The sequence below is a fragment of the Silurus aristotelis genome (genome assembly GCF_946808225.1).
Source record: "Silurus aristotelis genome assembly, chromosome: 3".
Lineage (NCBI taxonomy): Eukaryota > Metazoa > Chordata > Actinopteri > Siluriformes > Siluridae > Silurus > Silurus aristotelis.
In genome coordinates, this window is record NC_139576.1 from 28,779,454 (window position 1) to 28,800,878 (window position 21,425).

At 41.6% G+C, this 21,425-nt stretch overlaps 1 protein-coding gene and 2 long non-coding RNA genes across 5 annotated transcripts in view; all 3 read right to left on the reverse strand.

Moving 5' to 3' along the window:
- Positions 1 to 7,529: 7,529 nt before the first annotated feature.
- LOC310723496 lies at positions 7,530 to 9,463 on the reverse strand. Its single transcript, XR_014532702.1, has 3 exons — positions 9,335 to 9,463; positions 8,364 to 8,404; positions 7,530 to 8,053 (listed from the first exon to the last, which is right to left on the reverse strand). It is a non-coding gene; the product is annotated as an uncharacterized lncRNA (long non-coding RNA).
- Positions 9,464 to 11,804: 2,341 nt separating this feature from the next.
- Positions 11,805 to 12,854, reverse strand: LOC310724336. The gene is made up of 3 exons (XR_014533044.1): positions 12,337 to 12,854; positions 11,985 to 12,290; positions 11,805 to 11,862 (listed from the first exon to the last, which is right to left on the reverse strand). It is a non-coding gene; the product is annotated as an uncharacterized lncRNA (long non-coding RNA).
- Positions 12,855 to 14,026: 1,172 nt separating this feature from the next.
- LOC310724014 (interleukin-1 receptor type 1) overlaps positions 14,027 to 21,425 on the reverse strand; it is a 17,896-nt gene continuing 10,497 nt past the window's right edge. For 2 of the 3 annotated variants that reach the window (XM_083537753.1, XM_083537754.1), the window contains 6 exons: positions 18,937 to 18,999; positions 18,712 to 18,844; positions 17,554 to 17,699; positions 17,109 to 17,252; positions 16,485 to 16,652; positions 14,027 to 16,055 (listed from right to left, as the gene is read on the reverse strand). In XM_083537753.1, coding sequence (XP_083393879.1) covers positions 15,637 to 16,055; positions 16,485 to 16,652; positions 17,109 to 17,252; positions 17,554 to 17,699; positions 18,712 to 18,844; positions 18,937 to 18,999 — 1,073 coding nt within the window. In that variant the 3' untranslated portion in view covers positions 14,027 to 15,636. The remainder of the gene's footprint in view (positions 16,056 to 16,484; positions 16,653 to 17,108; positions 17,253 to 17,553; positions 17,700 to 18,711; positions 18,845 to 18,936; positions 19,000 to 21,425) is intronic. The other variant, XR_014532884.1, reaches the window with a different exon arrangement.

Genomic DNA, 21,425 nt, shown 5'->3' on the forward strand with positions numbered 1-21,425 from the left:
AAAAGATGGTTAAGGGATGACAGGCTCAACCATGAGGTTTTGGTTCCTCCTATTGTTTCCTTCCTCCTGATTGCTATGGGATTTTTACTCTTGCATGGCTTCCCAGTAAAGCTGCTTTGAGATAATCTGCTTTGCAGTGCTATACAAATTAAATGAGTGCATTCAGAATATATTAGAACAGTTTAAATAAATCTTTTTTGGCCAAATAATTCCTCATTTCAGACTTACTACTTTCTTGCAGATCTTTTTCTTCTTCATCTTCCTCTTCCTTTTCTTCTTTAGGCTGCCCTCCTCTGCACATGTCCAAACCATCTCAATCTAGCCTCCCTCACTTTGTCTTCAAAACGCCTCACATTCGCTTTTCCTACAATAAACTTGTTTGTAATGCTGTCCATCCTCATCACACTTTCAATGAAAATCTCAACATCTTCAACTCTGCAACCTCCAGCTCCAACTACTGGCTTTTAGGGTTGTTGTTTTAACGTTCCTTTTCATTCTTGTTTTCAGTGCTTTGTTCAGTGCTTCTGTAGCTTCTCTAAATGTAACTATGCATGTGTCTATAATGGCTATGTTTATCTGTAATTAGATTGATAGCAAATGATTGAGTTGATTCTATGTTTTTATATCTAACTCCCACAAGGATAAACATTAGTAATACTTATCGAATTGGGTAAGACCCACCAAAACAATCCAAATGCTTCAGACCATTACATGCTCGAACCCTGTTTACCGAATACATTTTTAAATGCTGTACTCAGAATTAAAATCGTCTTGTGGAACATAATTGAACTGAAAGTTTTAAAAAATGAGCTATGGTGTTTAATTCCACTAGGGGCAGAATGGAGCACCAGGACGCCATGTGTCTCTTTCATACCTTAACAACTTGCTGTTCAACATATACACTGGAGAGCAAAATTAGAGAACAATTTATAACCAATTGAACAATTCCGAAATAATTTCATCTTCACTGCTCAACAGTTGAAGGACTTTTTGTCCTGTCTATACCATGCTACCAGAACACCTTTTCCACAAAATAACTAAGGCATTTAAAAAAAAAACATTATTTTGCAGAAAACACACTGTTCAAAATTAGAAAACAACAATGACTGTAGCATGGAAAAAGATTACAACAAAATTTCCTGAAGGTTTACAACAGTCAGCAATTAGTAGGAAGTGTACAGGCCTTTGCTCTGAATAACTTCAGCACATCTGCAGCCACAGGACAGCACTAGTCTCTCACACTGCTCTGGTGTGATTTTGGTCCATCCTTCTTCCAGTCTCCTCCACAGTTCGGTGACTGTAGTGGGTTTCTTGGCCATAACTTTGTCGCCAAGGATTTCTGCTGCAGAAAACATGCCCCAAACCATGACACTTCCTCCTCCACTTTTTACTGACTTCTTTACACACTTTGGGTTCAGTCTTTCTCCAGTTTGTCGCCGAACATAATGTTTCCCATCGGACCCAAATAAATTAAACTTGCTTTCATAACTGAAGTGAACTTTGGACCAGTTCTCCTCTGTCCACACAACATGCTTAGTGTAGCCTTTTGATTCTTTCTGCTAATTAGAGGTTTGGTCACTGCAGAGTGGGCTTTCAGGCCACATGCTCTTAAACGTCGAGACATTGTATGACGAGACAGATCCTTACCCTGTTCAGCGCTGAACTGGTGAGCAATTCCAGCTGCAGTGTGAAAACGATTGCCAATTGAGTTCCTCCGCAGTATCCTGTCCTCTCTTGTATTTGTCTTTCGTGGACGACCAGCCTTCTTGGCAGACTTGAATGAGTTTGTGATGTAAAGATTCAATATTCTCGAAATCACAGATTTGGAACGACCAACTTGTCTTGCTATGGCTGATAGCGTCATCCCTTTGGCCTTCATCTGGACAACCTGCTGCCTGAGGCTTTCAGTCACTTTAGAACGGCCCACTATCTTGCAGAGTCAGTGAAACTGGAAGGTAGGCTGCCAGTTAAATAGGGGTTGACAGAAAATCAAGGAAATTAGCACCAGGTGCCAGATTAACACCAATAACTGGGAGGTATCTGAAAGTGTTCTCTAATTTTGATCAGTGTGTTTTCTGCAAAATAATGTTTTTTTTTTTAAATGCCTTAGTTAATTTGTGGAAAAGGTGTTCTGGTAGCATGGTATAGACCAGGGGTCACCACCAGGTCGCCCGCAAGGACCACATGAGTCGCCTGCGAGCCTTTTCTAAAAATAGCTGTTTTCTACCTTGTTAAATCATTGTTGATAATTATTGTGAGAAATCATTAACATGATCTGTGTCTTCACATAGATCAGGGGTGTCAAACTCCGCGAGATGATTTTATATAAATCTATTATTATTGTTATTAATGTCCCGGCGATATGAAGCGCTGATAACACAAACTACAGATCCCATAATGCAGGGCTTCAGCTGCCTTACCGAACGCTAGACTACCTGGGAACATTCCAGCGTCAATCAAGTCGAGCTTTTGTTGATGTATTTAACCCTATTGTAAAGTTATTCTGAAACAGCGCCTCACAGTGGCAAAGAGAAAAGTGGATTCTGAAAACAGAGCCTTTCAAAACTGATGGGATTTTGAGTAAATGTTTACTGACACTGGCGGTAAACACGTGTGTCTTATTTGTGGAGTGAATGTGGCTGTAATTAAGGAATTGAATCCAAGACGGAACTACAAGACAAAACATCAGGAGAAGCTGAAAAACCTGAATGCAGAGCAGGATACAGAAAGTAGAAGAGTTAAAGAAGAATCTGACATTTCAGCAGACGTTTTTCACCAGAGCAAAATCACAAAGTGAAGCTGGTGTGAAAACAGAGGAGAAATCAGAGTCACATCAGCCGGTTCTCTTTCATCATCTCGTGTTCGAGATCCACCTATGGGAAGGGAATCCTGACCTCCTGACCTCCTGACCTCTGCAGAAGCATCCAATTGCACCAAGTCTGGCTTGACAGACAGGAGCGCGTGCCAATGGCAGGTAAGGCAACGCCCCTTACCATTACCTGCACGCGCTACCTCTCCTCAGTTAACATTCGCTTCTCGCGACTTCTGCAATTTTTTCCTCACAGCTTCCTGGTTTTCTGGACTGCACTTTTTTTTTTCGTCTTCAGGAGGACATATCGTCTGATCAGCCTCCGCCGGACGTGCCCGTCCTCAGCCAGGTTAGCTTCGCGAGCCGCCCACGCTTGCATTCCTTTTTTTTTTTCTTCATGGCGCTTACTAAAGTGGCACCGGCTACTCCAGTGGACAACCTATCGCGGGCCTGCCCGACCGCGTGCAGCGCACTTATCGCCGCGAGGGATTCCCATCCCTTCTGTGTTGTCTGCATGGGTCTCAAGCATGCGCAAGAAGCTATTGACCTCCCGGAGAACTGTAGCCATTGCCTGGCGCTCCCAAAAAAGCTCCTGCGTCGCAGACTCAAAACGGCCGTTCCCCGCGGTGCGATTTCCTCTGACTGGGCCGACTTGTGTCCTTCCCCTTTCGAGGATTTACTACCAGGCGACAACCGTCTCCCCGAAGGACCGACAGGTTCCGGGGATGAGATCGAGGCGGACCTTCTCGATGGCTCGGATGACGAGGTCGCCATCCCGTCCTCCGTGGCCCCTCAGGCTCCCCCCACCCCATCTCAATCGGTTTTGCTGAAGCATTGTGAACGCGCTGCCGCGCGGCTCGGCATCGAATGGCCGGCTCTCCTGAATGCTTCGGATCAGGAGAGGGACGTATATGACGGCAAGCTTCTGGGACCTCCTTCCGGCCCGAGAAAGCAGCTGCTTCCCGTCCTCCCTGCATGTGCTAAACACATGAGATATTGCTGGGGAGATCTGCTCGACCTGAAACACGGTCTTGCTGGGTTGGAAGTTAAGGATATGGCGAGTCTCGGCATGGGCGATTCCCCCGGTTATCGAGCCTTCCATCGCCAGACACCTCGCCCCACTCAAGCCCGTCCTTCCGGGTAAAATGGATCGTTTCTCCGCATCGATTCATCAGGCATCGTACAAAGCCTCAGCTCTCGCTATACGAGCTCTTAATGTCTCCTCGCTGTTGGCCGCGTATCAGGCCGAACTCCTGATCGATTTGGGTCAACAACTGGAGAAAGGGTCACCATCGCCCGATCTCTGGAAGGAGGTCGTCTCGGTCAATGACCTTGTTCTCCGTAATGCCCGTCAGGCTGTCCAAGTGAGCAGGCGTTCTATGGCTTTATCGGTGGTCGAAGAACGTGCACTGTGGCTCAATCTTTCCGTTCTCCCTGATAGTGAGAAACGTCGCATCGCAGGAGCGCCAATTGAACCCGGCCAAGCTCTTTTTGGCCCGGCTGTGGCCCTGATGCAACAACGATGCGATGATAAAAAGAAGGAGGACGAGACGTTCAAATTGTGTCTTCCTATGAAGCAGGCGCAGCATCAGACACCATCTGTGGGGCCATCTAACACTTCTGCTGCGGGACGGCATCCCCACTACACTGGCAGAAATTACAGACCTCGCGGGAAACCACCGGCTCAGCAGAGCGGGCCACCTCCCCCGCCTGCTAAGCCCTGGGGTAAGATGTCCTTCGCTGCAGCCGCGGCGAGGACACCCCCTAACCCCGCCCCTTCGGGTCCTAAACGAAGACGGCCGACCTGATGCTCGGCCACAGGGGGTTTTCGTTCCGCGTTCATGGGCGACCAGCCCTCCGGACACTTGTTGTTCCCTCCAAGTTCGCCCGTCCAAAAGACGGAGGTTCTCCTTCAGCGAGGTCAGCCCCCCCTTGCCGGCGAGGGTCACTCTCTGTTCCGCACAGGCTTCACTGTTGAGGACGTTCTGTCTGTGTGTGGAGGCGGGACTTGCGCCTTTGAGATCAGCGGGTATCAGAATCCTCACATACATAGACGATTGGCTTATTATAGCCGATTCGAGAGAGAAAGTGATTCAAAACACTGCCCGTGTGCTCTCTCACATCGCTGCGCTCGGTTTCAGAGTCAATGTGAACAAGAGCAACTTCACTCCCGCTCAGGAGGTCATATTCCTGGGGCTGGAGCTGAATTCCGTTACGATGCGCATGCGCCTGTCACAGAAGCGCATCTCTGCATTCATGAACTGTCTCGCGCGGTTCAGGGAAGGAGCGCGCATACAGTATCGCACATGCCTCAGATTACAGGGTCTTATGGCTTCGGCTGTCCATGCATTGCCTCTAGGTCTTCTGAGAATGAGGGCTTTTATGAAGTGGGTTTTGTCCCTGCATCTCAGCCCGTTGCGCGATCTTTGCCGCTATGTCATGGCCGCGCTGCGCCGCTGGAGAGCTGCGGAGTTCTACGCGCATGGGACCCCTCTCGGGGCGATCATGCTGCGGAAAGTGGTAACGACAGATGCCTCCTTAACGGGGTGGGGAGTCACACAGGAGGGCAGATCAGTGAACGGTGTATGGCCGAACTCACTTCATTCAGCCCATATAAATTATTTGGAGCTCCTTACTGTGTTAAAAGCTCTAAAGCATTTTTTGCCTCGCCTGCATGGACATCATGTGCTGGTGCGCTGCGACAATACGACAGCTGTGGCACATATCAACCGTCAAGGCGGCATACGCTCCTCCAAGCTTCATGCTCTAGCTCACAGGTTGCTGGTTTGGAGCGCACGGCATTTTCTGTCGTTACGGGCGACTCACGTCCCGGGCATTTTGAACAGGGGCGCAGACCTTCTGTCGAGAGGAAACCCACTCTACGGAGAATGGCGGCTTCACCCTCAGATAGTGAGGTTGCTATGGGAGGGGTTCGGCCAGGCTACCGTCGATCTCTTCGCCTCGCGCGAAAACGCCCACTGTTCTATGTTCTTCTCGCTTCGGGACGAGGACGCACCCCTCGGCGTAGACGCGCTGGCTCACCCGTGGCCCAGCGCGCTGCTCTACGCTTTCCCTCCTCTCTGCCTGATAACCCCGACCTTGGCCAGGGTTTGGCTCTGATCCTCATAGCTCCCAGGTGGCCCAAGGCACCTTGGCTTGCGGAGATAATTCCTCTTTTATATGCAGAGCCTTGGCCCCTCCCCTTACGCACAGACCTCCTGGCCCAAGCGAACGGGGAAATCTATCATCCTCACCCAGACAGGGTGGCTCTCTGGGCCTGGCCCGTGAGAGGGCGAATTTAAACAATTTGGGGCTTTCCCCACGTGTTATCGCCACGATTCAGAATGCCAGGGCCTCTTCCACACGTTCTCTCTATGATTGCAAGTGGCGTGTGTTTAAGGAGTGGTGCGAGAAACTCCAGCTCGTCTCATATCTGTGCTCAGTTTATGACATTCTGGGTTTTTTTGCAGGACCTTATCGATCGTGGCAGAACTTTTTTGACGATTAAGGTCTATTTAGCGGCTATCGCTGCGTGTCACGTCGGTTTCGGCGACACTACGGTGGGTCAGCACCCCCTTATCCGTAGATTCATGAAGGGCGCGCGCCGCTCCATCCCGATCACCAAAAGTGTAGTCCCAGATTGGGATCTATCCATGGTGCTGGGGGTGCTGGCCCGACAACCTTTTGAGCCCCTGGGGGATATCTCCCTCAGGCTTCTGTCCTTCAAGACGGCTCTGCTTCTGGCTTTGGCTTCCGCCAAACGTGTCAGTGATTTGCATGCGCTCTCGGTTCATTCCTCGTGCACCAAATTCTCGTTCAATGGAGATAAGGTTTTGCTTAGGCCTAACCCGGCCTTCATGCCTAAATGCTTCCCAGCTTTCTCTGGTGAGGTGATTGAGCTCTCTGCCTTTCATCCTCCCCCTTTTTCCTCTGCGGAGGACCAGAGGCTGAATGCTTTGTGCCCTGTGCGTGCCCTACGGGTTTACATGGACAGGACAAACTCTTTTCGAAAGAGCGACCAGCTCTTCATCTCTTGGGCCCCGCCGAACACGGGGAATCCCATCTCTAAGCAACGTCTCTCTCGCTGGCTGGTAGAAGCCATCTCCTTAGCGTATGAATCTAGGGGCATGCAGCCCCCAGGTGGCCTTAGAGCGCACTCCACTAGAGGCGTGGCTACTTCTTGGGCTCTGTTCAGGGGAGTTCCCTTGCAGGACATTTGTGCCGCTGCGAGCTGGTCCTCTCCGCACACCTTTGTTAGGTACTACCGGCTCGATGTTACCCGAACCCCGGTAGCTCATGCAGTCTTAAGTGTGGGCTCTTCGTAGCCACATGCTACTAGGCCTGCACTCCTTTCAACCCCGTCTGCCCGGCCTAGTTATGTTAATTATTATGCTTTGTGACGTGCCGTGCACCACCCGTTTGGCCGTCCTCTGGCTTACAGGGCCTCGCTATGAGTGTATTGGGCAACCGGGGAGTTGTCTATATCTCCCATTGGTGGATCTCGAACACGAGATGATGAAAGAGAACAATAGGTTACTTTCGTAACCCCGGTTCTCTGAAACATCGAGTGGAGAGATCCACCAAGTTTGCCCCGCTTGCTGCACGAGAAGCGAATATGCTCACTGAGGAGAGGTAGCGCGTGCAGGTGCCTTATGCACTCGGGTAAGGGGTGTTGCCTTACCTGCCACAGCACAACTTTATGGAGAAAACATACAGTATGTCCTGCCTTATGAAAAGAGTTTATTTTTCAGGACCTGGACCTTGTTTGAATGCTTGTTTGCATTTAGTTCCATAAATAACTTTTGAAATACTTCAAAAGTGTATCTCAGATCTTGTGGGTAAGCCAAGTTTAATGCATAAATTAGACCAAGTATCACAGAACATGCATTTGCCACATTGTTCAGGTTTTCAAATATTCGGATGCCTTTATTGATGATGCCAACATATTCATATGGGTCTGTAGCATCTGCTCCTTCATGTACGAGGCCATAGATTCCCAGGGTGGTGTTGTGCATCGAGGTTGCAACGACATCATGTTTAACATCCTAAAAATATTAAGTATAAAAAGATAATTACCAACAGATCAAGGGTGAGAGGAGGGGTTTGTTGCACAGAAACATAAAATGTTTTAGAAAAATGTAAATGACTTATCATACACTCCTTCACAAGATTTGATGGTCTTCATTCAGGTAGACAGTAAGGGCTTTCAGGATGCATTCACGTTTTCTTCTCGATGGAGACATTCTGAACAATGTAATTTTTTAGTTAGCGCTTTACTGTACATCTAAAACTTTAAGTAGCATCATACAGATTATCCCACTGTGATGTTTTTACAAAAGTCAAGTTTGTCAATCCTAGCAACCAGTACAAGACATCCAAGAATTTTTCAATTTCAACACGCACACCAAAATTCAAAGATATACTACACCAAAAGTGTGTGTATATATATATATATATATATATATATATATATATATATATATATATATATATATATATATATATATATATATATATATATATTATGTGCCCAGAAATATTCCAGAAATATTACCTCGAGGAATGGCCTACTAATATCCGATCACTGCCGTCCTCCTGCCAGACAAAGACAAACAGCATGGCAAAGATTAATATTACCCTAATAATAAAAATCGAATAATAAAATCAAAATTACATTTCAACAAATATATTAAATTAAAGCGAAAAACAAAAACGTAACTAACATGAATGTGAAACCCACACACGAGGAACACGGTAACGTCATGAAAATATCATACAAAACATGAGATTATTTGCGATTATTGGCCATGTATTGCGAGATTTTGGGGAACAACCTCCTTCCCTCAGTTAGAGCATTGAAGATGGGTCGAGGCTGGGTCTTCCAACATGACAATGACCCGAAGCACACAGCCAGGATAACCAAGGAGTGGCTCTGTAAGAAGCATATCAAGGTTCTGGCGTGGCCTAGCCAGTGTCCAGACCTAAACCCAATAGAGAATCTTTGGAGGGAGCTCAAAAGGGAGCTCTGGAGGGAGCTCTGGCCTGTCGCTGTTTCTCAGCGACAGGCCAGAAACCTGACTGATCTAGAGAAGATCTGTGTGAAGGAGTGAGCCAAAATCCCTCCTGCAGTGTGTGCAAACCTGGTGAAAAACTACAGGAAACGTTTGACCTCTGTAATTGCAAACAAAGGCTACTGTATCAAATATTAACATTGACTTTCTCAGGTGTTCAAATACTTATTTGCAGCTGTATCATACAAATAACTAGTTTAAAAATCATATATTGTGATTTCTGGATTTTTTTTTTAGATTATGTCTCTCACAGTGGACATGCACCTACGATGACAATTTCAGACCCCTCCATGATTTCTAAGTGGGAGAACTTGCAAAATAGCAGGGTGTTCAAATACTTATTTTCCTCACTGTATATATATATATATATATATATATATATATATATAGAGAGAGAGAGAGAGAGAGAGAGAGAGAGAGAGAGAGAGAGAGAGAGAAAAAAGTGAAATCTCACCTGGCTGTGTGTCCACAAGGAAAAATCTTCGCTTGTTTTCTCTTTTTGCATCGTGAACTTTGTTTAAACTGATTCCCATTAAATGGCGCCGATCAAAAACAGAGCAGAAAAGTTCGCTATGAATCTGCTTTTCATTACTCCACCTGTTGACCAAAGCGCGATACTGCAGAAGCAACACAACTCTGTTTCATTCGTTTTACTTAAATTAGTTGTGTTAAACTGAAATTTTACTATTTTTAAATTTTGTCAACATGACTATTTTACATTATTTAATTTAAACATAGTTATATTCTTTGGCCCAACAGCAGCCACATTTCATTTTTTTGAGTGCAGATCTCAATCCAATAAAGCACCTTTGGGACGTGGTGGAACGGGAGATTCGCATCATGAATGTGCAGCCGACAAATCTGCAGTAACTGCGTGATGCTATCATGTCAATATGGACCAAAATCTCTGAGAAATGTTTCCAGTACCTTGTTGAATCTATGCCACGAAGGATTAAGGCAGTTCTGAAGACAAAAGGGGGTCCAACCCGGTACTAGTAAGGTGTACCTAATAAAGTGGCCGGTGAGTGTGTGTGTGTATATATATATATATATATATATATATATATATATATATATATATATATATATATATATATATATATATTGTATATAGTTAAATATAGCTAAATGTAACCAATATTTAATTTTAATTGGAATTATAGTCAAGATTTAGATTGGAAAATAGTCAAGTCAAGAAGCTTTAATTGTCATTTCAACCATATATAGCTGATGCAGTACATTGTGAAATTATTAAATGTTTCTCCTGAACCCTGGTGCTACATAGAACAACATAGAGCGACATCACACAACATAAAGCTCCATACAGAACACAGAGCCAAGGACTAATGTAAGTGTCTTCGCCACATAATGTGCATCATGTGCAACCTAGTGCGCAGTGCAGACAAAAAACAGTGCACCAGACAATACAAGGCAGTGTGGAACAGATACACAAAACATATAATAGCACTGACCAGTAAACCTACTGTTTATGATATACAGTAAAATGTAAAGGATGTTACTCTGGTCCTGAGAGGTTCAGAAATGGTCCTGTTTAGATTATTGTTGTGATTACAGTTTTTCTTAAATGCTAAAACACATTTCACAAACGTTTCCTCCATGTTCCCCAATGTCTAAACACAACACCCTTTTCTAAAGCTACATAAACACAACCACACCTTCTCACTTCAAAACTCAAACTTTCACACCAAAAGAGCAGCTCGAAGCTTTCAAAAATGTAAACACTATACACATCATTACACACTACAGCAAAACAATTGAAAACACAATGCTCAATTTGTGAGAAGGTTCTTTGTTTCATAACTGCCAATGCATATTTTTGAAACTTTACAGTAATGGATGTTCTTAGATCTCTGCAGAGAATTAGGCATTTAGATTTGAAAGTTTCATATAAAGAGTATAAATCTATAGTAAATTCTGCATGTACACTACTGTAACACAACTCAATGCAAAAACAGAATCTATTGCACACAACAGTACTCTTGAAAACATGATCAGGGTGTGAAGGTTTTTATTTACTTTATTCACACCACACACACACCACAATCACTGTGCAGCATCATGTCGCTGAGCTGCATCGGGCCACATCACCTCATCCACATCGCAGGCTATATTGTCTCTTGCCAGGCACCGCATTAAAAACGCCCTGAAATGGCGAATCCATCCTTGGAAGGCCTCCACTGGGATGTCAACACAGGCCAGCTCCATTGCCATTAGGAGGTTCTCTCTAGTGTATGGTTGTCTGTCATAAACCTTCCATCTCCGTGATGAGAAGAACTCCTCTATAGGGTTCAGGAAAGGGGAGTAGGGTGGCAGACAGACGTTTAAAAAGTGGTAACTGTTGGTGGTGAACCACTCTCTGATTTGGTTTGTTTTGTGGAAGCGTACATTGTCCCAAATGATTACATAAATTTGATGTGCGGGCCCAGGATAGTGTTGTTGGCGGTCCAGAAGGATGCCTTTTAGCTCCTCTAGGAAGGTGAGGAGACGTTGGGTGTTGTAAGACCCAAGGACAGCATGCCGGTGGACAAGCCCTTCCAAACCTATAGCCGCACAAAGAGTAATATTACCCCCCGTTGGCCAGGAACCTCAGTGATGGCTCTTTGGCCAATGATGTTACGGCCTCTTTGCCTTCGTTTCTGCAGGTTGAAGCCAGCCTCATCCAGGAAGAGGTACTCATGAGGTCTGGCCATCGTGTCCAACTGTAATATCCACTGTGAAAATGTGAAAGTGCACAGGTGTTCAGAACAACAGTCAATCAGGTAGCACAGTATTGTCCAGAAGTAATGTAGGCCACTGAGCAACACAGTATGTCCACTAACTGTACTGTGAACATTGATGTATACTTACTTGCACATACTCGTAACGTAGGTCTTTGTGTCTCGCAGAGTTGTGCTCAAAGGGAACTCTTGTGCCGCTGTAAATATGGCAACCCTCCCACCTCTATGTGGCATTCTTTCAACTCTAAAGAAAGAAACATGTGTTGTCAGTTTTACAATACAGTAACAACTGATTTGAAACCAATAGACTACTTTCACAGGCTTGTAAAATTGTATTGTGACAAAGAACGCAATAGAGTACAATACCTGTTGTGTTGTCTGAATGCCCTGATAATGGTGGCCACGGTAAACCTACTCAGGTTTGGACGGACTCGTAGTCCTGCTTCAGCCATTGTCATGCCATGGACAATGACATGGTCAATGACTGTTGTTCGCATCTCGTCCGTAATGATGGTGCGAGGTTGTCTTGCTCTCCCTCCTGGACCTTCTCCTCTCCCTTGTTGGCCTGCTCCTCTTCCTCCCCTGATTTGAACTCCTCTTCCTCGTTGGCCTGCTCCTCTTCCTCCTCTGATTTGAACTCCTCTTTCTCGTTGGCCTGCTCCTCTTCCTCCTCTGATTAGAACTCCTCTTTCTCGTTGGCCTGCTCCTCTTCCTCCACTGATTTGAACTCCTCTTCCTCGTTGGCCTGCTCCTCTTCTTCCATGGCCAGCTCTTCTCCCTCCTCTGACTCAAATTCCTCTTCCCCTGACTCTGCCTTCATCCGTTGTGTTTGTTTGGAATCTTCAGCAAACTGTGCACTCTGAACTTGTTTTTGTACATGTGGTCACAGCATTAGCAACAAGTGTCTTCAATTTTGAGTCGTTGTGTGTAATGAATGACGCCAGGTGTGTTCATTGTGTTCAAATATTGCTGACTGTGGCAAGCATTTTGCATCACATGAGCTTTCATTTGAGAATATGAGCAGAGTTCTTTTGCAACTTGTTTTTTAGCACAAAAAAAAATGTGTTAAGATTTATGAGAACGTAGGATTGTGTTTTGTGAATTGTGTCTTCATGTGAAATGTGTTTATGATATTGGAAAATGATGGCTAGATTTAGTAAATGTGTTTAGACAACTGGTCATTTGGTTTAGAGGATTGGCTTTTGTGTTTTAGCATTTGAGAAAAACTGTAATGTCTGGCATGTTTATTTAATGTCAGTCTAAAGAATAATTGATGCTTTTACACATTTATGACATTTAAAGTTTTTTTTTTTTTTTGCAAAATAAACCTATAACCTATTTCTGTTTAAACACAAAATCACATCTACTATTCATGATAAACTGGGGATCATATCTGGTGTTCTGCATGTAACTGAATCTCACAAAAGTAAGTACACTCCTCACATTTCAGCAACCATGTTATTATATTTTCTCAAGGGACAATACTATAGAAATGAAACTTGACTATATTTGAAAGCGGTTTTGACATGTTCACTTAGGGTGGACTCACTTTTGTTGCTGGTTATTTTGACAATAATGGCTGTATGTTGAGTTATTTCCAGAGGACTGTACATCTATGCTGCTATACAAGCTGCACATTGACTACTATAACATATATGCACGTTTTATTTCTATAGTATTTTGAGAAGATATACTAACATGGTTGCTGAAATGTGAGGGGTGTACTAGAGAGAGAGAGAGAGAGGGAGACGGGGGAGCATAAACTGAGATGAATTGCTGGGATTTTTCAATTAAATGTAAATTATTTTGCCTTACTCACTAAACTCATGCAAATTAGTTGTTGGAGGTTTTTTGAACAAAATTAGTATTATTATATTTATATGTCTTTATTATTAGCTAGTGAATGTAGATAGATTAGATTAGATTAATAGACAGACAGACAGACAGACAGACAGACAGACAGACAGACAGACAGACAGACAGACAGACAGACAGACAGACAGATAGATAGATAGATAGATAGATAGATAGATAGATAGATAGATAGATAGATAGATAGATAGATATTTTTTGCCAAACTGACTTTGCTCGATTTAACCAGCCGGGGGAGAGAGCAGTATACAGACAGATCTTGGTGAGAAGAGCGTTTCCCTACTGCATGTTCATGAAACATCTAAACTTAGAGCTCCCCTTTTATTGTTAATGAGAAATTATGATGTATAAAAATGGATTACAATTAAAATTCAAATGTGCCACTGTCATGAAATTGGGTATAGAGATGATTTAGTGCGTTTAATGCTGTTTTGAACATATTGTATAATTTTCTGCATTTTTCCAACTGTTACAATATATGTTACAATAAGTAACAAACTGAGGTGTGCTAAAAGAAGAAACATGGTATCACATGGTAAAAACAGCAACAACTTTATACAAATGTACAAAAATACAATAAAACTGCAAAATCAACAATACAACCAAAGTATATTTAGCATAGGGTAAGATAAAAACTTTATAGATTCACCTTCTCCTTGTACAAGAGCATATATAGTTATAGTTATAACTATAATATTCTGTTATAGTAATTTATACACACAGCAATACGAAATGAATAAAGAATATCTCCATGAGTCATCATTTCTCTTTCTTTTAATAGAAATAAGTGCATCATTCAGTCAAATATTAAGCACACATAGTAGCCCTATTGCAGATGACATGCTCTTAAAGCCAGTCGACTAAATCAAAGAACAATATTACCTAATTCTATATTACTAATATTAATGTTAACATAACATCAGTAATTTAGGCACCTGTCAGAATATGGCGGTGATGTCTGTTTTGTTTTGAGTTTTTTTTGTTGATAACATGAATTCTGCTTTAGATAATGCTTTGGTTTTAGCTGTGTTGTTTGACATTTGTAGCTGATGCCTCTCCCTGCTGTGTTATCATTTACAAGCAATAGCAGATGGCATCATATTTGATGACTGAAAACTGACTTTAAGATCATAAATATAATCACATGAAAAGAACCAGTGACACAAATGGCATAAAAGCTACATTATCTTCTTTTTTCCTTTACGTACTGTTTGGAAAGTACTGTCTTTTTAATATGAACATGTGCTTTTGCTGAAACCTAAATCTCTGAAACTAGATCAGGACTCACGAAACAATGGAGTACACAACAACAAACTTTATAAAACATCAAAGCTACAGATGTTGTGTTAGCCTTTTGTGTTAAATTATGCAAAAGTTTTTTTTTATTTTTATATATATGTAGAGTACTGTGTGTGTGTGTGTGTGTGTGTGTGTGTGTGTGTGTGTGTGTGTGTGTGTGTGTGTGTGTGTGTTGCTTTATTTTTTATAAAAAAATTTTTGTTCACACCTCCCTGAGAATATTTACACAATATTTACTGATGACTCCCCAAAAGGTTCTCCCAAATTGTGAGAGATGTTTAAGTGGGAAGAGCTTGTGTAAGGCTGCCAGTGAAACAAATCTGTATTGTCATATACATTTCATCCGATAAATACTGCCAACAAAATTCCTTGATTGTCATCAATTAAGGAATTTCATAAAACTCTAAGGAATCACACCGGAGTTTTGCCAGACCTATGTTCCTCACCAGAGTTTGCTAACAAGCTTAGTGGCATAAGTGATATTGGTATTACTGGTGTGATATTGGATAGTGTGGTTTGTTTGTTTTAAGTGTTTCCTGCTTGCTAAAAACAAGAAACCTCAACCTACTCAACCAACTGTTTTCTTCAGCTTGTGCTTCCAAGGTTCAGCAGAAGTGTGCTTGAAATTCACAAATGAACCCTGAGTTAAAGCAAACCATTCTCTGTGTTCTTACAATCTTTCCCATGTTATTTGTGAGAGGTCTCACTGTTTATTTCGATCAGACTGCAGTGATCTTCTGTGGACAATTCAGCCAGAAGTGAACACTCAAGTGCGCACTTTAACCACACTGCTTCCTGCGCTCTGTTACTCATTTTAACATTCTCAATACACGATTCCAGTCATCATTCACACGGTAAATAGAAATTTTCTCTTCGAGTGAAGCTTGGCTTTGCCTCTCACTGGCATGTAGTAGCGCACTTTCCTCCAGAAACGAGCAGACAAAGTAAACGAAGAGAGAGACTTTTCATTTTCTTCTGTAGCTTCCTTCATACTTGTGCACCTCCAATTCCACCGCTTATTCCAGGCCTGTAGAGCCCCCTGTTTATCGCGCAGGAGACGCAGTGACTCAGGGAGGATGGAAGGATCACTGAGCTGCTCCATCTCTAGCAACATCACAGAGAGTGAGTCATCTAGTAAGGCTTGATGAAAGCCTGCCTGCTGCTCGAGCCACGATGACCCGTCTAAACTGGTTAGAGATGAGCCAGTGTATAACAGCAACATTCGACGACAAAGGTTCATTGTCTCCTCTACCACGTCTGCCATCGCTAGAAAATAGGTTGGAAAAATTTATATATTAATCATTTTGCGTTTCTTCAAATGTGAGGAAGTGTTTGGATACCAGCAGGTTATGAGCAATTTTACAAAAATAAAAAAAATACACATCATGAAACTTGAAAAAATATTTTTTTTAAATAATGTCAGAGAAATACCTTTCAATGATAATGTGCAGTGTTTCTATGTTAGTATTTCTGTGCAATGATGTCACTGTGCACTAGTTCTAGTCCAGTCCCTTTTAGAAATGTGTATACAATGTGGTGCATTGGTCATGCCATTTTAAGTCTGTGTGTGCATTTAAAGAGCAGCATGAAAAATAAAAATGAATATGAATAATGTCTTTAAATAATGGCATAATAATGTAGGGATCCCTGTCTCATAATGTTGTATAATATCTGGGTTTGCTTTGGCCCCTTTACCTTGTCCAGGTAGACTGTCCCGGCCCAAGATGAAGAGCCTGTATCCATAGCGTTCCTCTAGGACCTCTGGCAGCGTCTTCACAGCAAAAGCCTCAACCGCTTCACTCAATGTGTCCCCGTGAATTCGGGGATACACCACATAGGCATCATACAGTTTCCCATCACCCTCTGTAGGCAAAAACAACAGAACCTTCAACAACCAAAGAACTAATCTGGAAATGGGAGCTAAATATGGATTTTTAACACTAACCCATTAACTTCTTTAGAACAGAACTGTTGCATTCATTTACATCAACGGTTAAAATACAATTCTGCTATATAGGCCTGTTTATTTCATCACAATGTTAAAAAATAGACAAAAATGTATTAGCTTGAGGAATTTTCAAATGAAACTGAAATCTATTGTTGTAGAATACCTGCTCCTGACAAACTGTGCCATGTGAACAACTAGCATATTCTTATTCTTAATGTAAGCACGAGTATAATTGACACCTCAAAGGTATTTGTTTAATTTGTTGCTTCCTGGTGTTTGGGTTTTGGAACGGAAGTGTCATTTTGCATGCTCTTCACACAAGTGTTGAAATGAGCTGAGGGGAAACAGGGGTTTCCTGGTGTTTAGCGTACCTGAGCTCGGATACAAGAAAGGAAACAGGGTCCGGAAGAGCAGTGCAAACTCCACCTTAAACTCTCTGTACAGGAGAAATCCCACGACAAAAAGAAGAAGTATTGTGGTGGCCAGAAGTGCAATCGGCTGGATTAGATCAGGATCTGACAACATGCCAGAAATGTTAATAAAAATTCAAACCCTTTAGGTAAACCAGCAGTTAATTCTACAAAATAATAATAAAAGAAGAAGAAAAATTCCAATTTCCAAAAAGAATATATTTTTTTATTATATTAATTGGGAATTATACTGAAAATCAAAAAGAATATATAATGTTTTAAAGCAGCCAAAAGATTCTCTTGAAGCTACTAAGATCACAGTTTTCTTATTTAAGGACAATAATATAATCAGTGGAAATACTTCACAGCAGTAAGTAAAACAAATCGTTGGTGTGTGTTTTCTGACCTGCAGGCTGAAGTACGAAGTAGCCAACAGCAGTTCCTCTGTAATTTACGGCCCTGCAGGTGAAGTTTAGGTTAAAATCTTTCTCCAATACCCGAGACACCAACAAGCTTCGCTCCACCTGCCAACCATCAGCCACCTCGAGCTCCCTGCAAGCACAGTTACAATCTGTTTACTTTATAGACAAACAATAGCAACAAAATAAAATACACAGAATGACAAGAAATGATTATGACAATAAATTTACAGCAGCATGTGAACAAAAATCCATGCATGGTGTCTGGAAATAAAACTGCCCTCATGTAGTAGTGACAAGATGGAGATAAAGTGTGTATATTTGCACTTGTCTAAAAAAAAAGTTTTATAGAAACTCTTCTTCTCTATAGAAAGTCTAAAGGAGCTCTACTGAAAGATTTGATCACAAACTTTCAACATCATTTCCTCTTGAGCAGTAAGACAAAAGGAAATGTTGTAAGAATTGTTTATGTAATGGAGACAAGCAGTTCTGTGAAAAGATTTGTTAAAATTGCTGAGATTACTGATCTTGCGTGTCCAGAAAAATACACAGTGCAGTGTTTTGTGTAGCCAGCTTTGGAAGAACCTATGAATTGTGTAAAGCTTCAGGATGTTCCTGGACATAACATATGTCATAGTAGCAGAAGGAAAAACCCATCATCCTTTGCTGTTTTTGTGGTATAATTTTGTTTGTTTGTTTGTTTGTTTGTTTTTTTTTTTTACACTGTAACAAGCCTTTAACACCCGAGATAAAGTCAATGGCAAACACAACGTTTTTCCGATTCTAGCGTCATAACAAAGTAATTGTATGGTTAACTGAAAATGCCCCACTGTACTTTGGTTACATATAGAATATATTCATATAATATTATTAATATTTATAGGAAAAAATGTCCTTTTCAAATTATCCTGATGGCAGATGAGAGTGTAAGAAAAAGACTGGGGAATGTAAGTAAATAATAATTTGATGTTTATTTATTTTGTTAGGACTTTCTGTGTTTTACTGTAACCATAATTTCACTCTAGCAAACTTAAAATAACAGCATTTGAATTACAGCAGCGTGTCAATTACCTCCGGGATGAATTAAGTGATCTATCAATCTGTCAGTGTGTCTGTCTATCTCTATCTATCTACATCAAACTCACCGGAGAGGTTCTTGGAGGATACGCTCAGAGGTGTTTGAGGAGACATAATTGCCTTTAAACTCCCAGGACATAATCATCACTTGGACTCCTTTGCCAGGTAAAAACACACGGCACGTCTTGTTAATCGTCGAACCTGCTCATACATAAACGTGCAAACAAACATGAAACATTTTGTTTGGTGTTGAATCCTGTGTGTATTTAAAGACGGTTTAAGATGCAGCAAACCTGGAGCTATTTTCAGGGTGTCTTCGGTTGGCTCAAGCATTTGAGGTCTTTTTAATCTTGTCTCTGAGGGAAAGCAAAAAATAACAGCTGTTACAAAATGTTACAGAAAAATAATCAGCTGATGCATTGGGTGTAATCAGTGTGGCCACTACGACCAAATAAAAATGTCAGTCTTTGGTAGATGATGTGCAAATATACGTTTAATTAAGTAGGGTTAAAAAAATGAGTCCACTGATACTTTTATTCAATGTTTACAGAATAAAGGAATAAAAACATAAGAAATGTTGCTTGTAACAATAATGTTGCTTGTAATAAAGAATGTTTAACCATTTATTATTATATAATATAATATAATATATTATAATATAATTTACTATAATATACTATAATATAATTGTAACTACTAGTTCAACGGTAAAAGACCTGGGAGTTATTTTAGACAGCAACTTATCTTTTAAAAATCACATCAATCAAGTTACAAAAACAGCCTTCTTTCACCTTAGAAATATTTCTAAGCTAAGAAATATGTTATCTATATCTGATGCAGAGAAGCTCGTCCATGCGTTTATGACCTCTAGAATAGACTACTGTAATGCATTACTAGGTGGATGTCCTGCATCATTAATAAACAAGCTTCAGTTAGTTCAGAATGCCGCAGCAAGAGTTCTTACTAGGTCAAGAAAATACGATCATATAACCCCAATCTTATCGTCCCTACATTGGCTTCCTATTAAGTTTCGAATAGACTACAAACTACTGCTACTCACTTATAAAGCACTAAATGGTTTGGCTCCCATGTATCTATCCAGTCTCTTAACACGCTACAATCCGTCACGCTCCCTGAGATCTCAAAACTCTGGGCTTCTAGTAGTTCCTAGAATAGCAAAGTCCACTAAAGGCGGTAGAGCATTTTCACATTTAGCTCCTAAACTCTGGAATAGTCTTCCTGACAGTGTTCGGGGTTCAGATACACTCTCCCAGTTTAAGTGTAGATTAAAAACATATCTTTTTAGCAAAGCCTACACATAACACACATCACACACATCACATCATAACCTTGTGCTCCAGAATATATGATTACATGCACATTATCAACTTGTGCTGTTAATATCATGAACAGCAGCTACGCTAATTCCTCTCCACTGCTTCTCTTTCTCTCCCCATCCCGAGGCTTCCTGAGGTTTGGCCAGCTCCAGTCACGTCCCACCTCGTGAAGATTATGGACCTATGGATGATCATGGAGAAGTAGATGCCGAGTGTTTAAAGGCCCTGGCATGGAGAAGCTGATGCTGGATCTATGATGATCACAAATTGTTCTGTATTGTTGAAAGATTTATGACCAAACTTTTGATGTCACCCATATGAGGATGGTTCCCCTTTGAGTCTGGTTCCTCTCAAGGTTTCTTCCTCATATCATCTAAGGGAGTTTTTCCTTGCCACTGTCGCCACGGCTGCTCATCAGGGACAAACGCACACCATTCACCTTCACTGTTGTTTTCTGTAAAGCTGCTTTGAGACAATGTCTGTTGTGAAAAGCGCTATACAAATAAACTTGACTTGACTTGACTTATAATATAATATACTATAATATAATATCATATAAGTGGTAGTGCGCATGCCACGAGCCAGTCCAGGAGACTGTTAACAGTTTTTCTCAGCTGCTTTGGAGCATTTCTCGAATTATCCTTAATATTTGCAAACCAGTAAGTGCATTTCTCAAGACATTTTATACAAACTGCACAAAACATTGGGTTTCTTGCAAAAGCCTATACGCTTCTCAAAATCCTTAGTTCATCTCTGAAAAGTAAGTATTTGTGTCGATAAACATCTCATTCGCATCAAAATGAAAAGTCTCTGTCATCATTCACAAACAAAATTATCAAAATGTTTAGTCATGTTGTTAGTATGATGGCGCACAGTTTCTGGATTTCTTGATATTGTCATTCTGATGGCGATGAGATGTTTATTGATACAAATACTTTTATTAGATAAACTACAGATTTTTAGAAAAGTACAGGCTTTTGCAAGAAATTCAAAGTGTTTTGCTGCTTGTACTAATTGTTTTGAGAAAGGCACTTAGTGAATTGCAAATATTAAGGATGATTCAAGAAAAGCTCCAAAGCAGCTGAGAAAAACAATATAATAATAATAATTAGAAATAATCACAAATTAAATCCAATGCATAAACTCTGATTAACCCTAACACACTGTTCAGATTGGGACCCTTCAAAGTATGGATCCAGCCAACTGCTATTGTAAAAAGCTAATACATCACAAAAGTGCCTGTTTTTGGATCTCATGACACTGTGACCATGCATTCCCATCAGAATAGCATAGATACAGAATTCTGTTTAAGAGGCATAATTATGTTTCACAAATTCAAAATTCTCCTTCAAATGCATTCCTGTATTTACAAATCAGGGTTAGGTTACTCAAAATAAAGCCAGGAGGTGTAGAAATACTCTCAGGATCAATAACCCAGTTCAGTG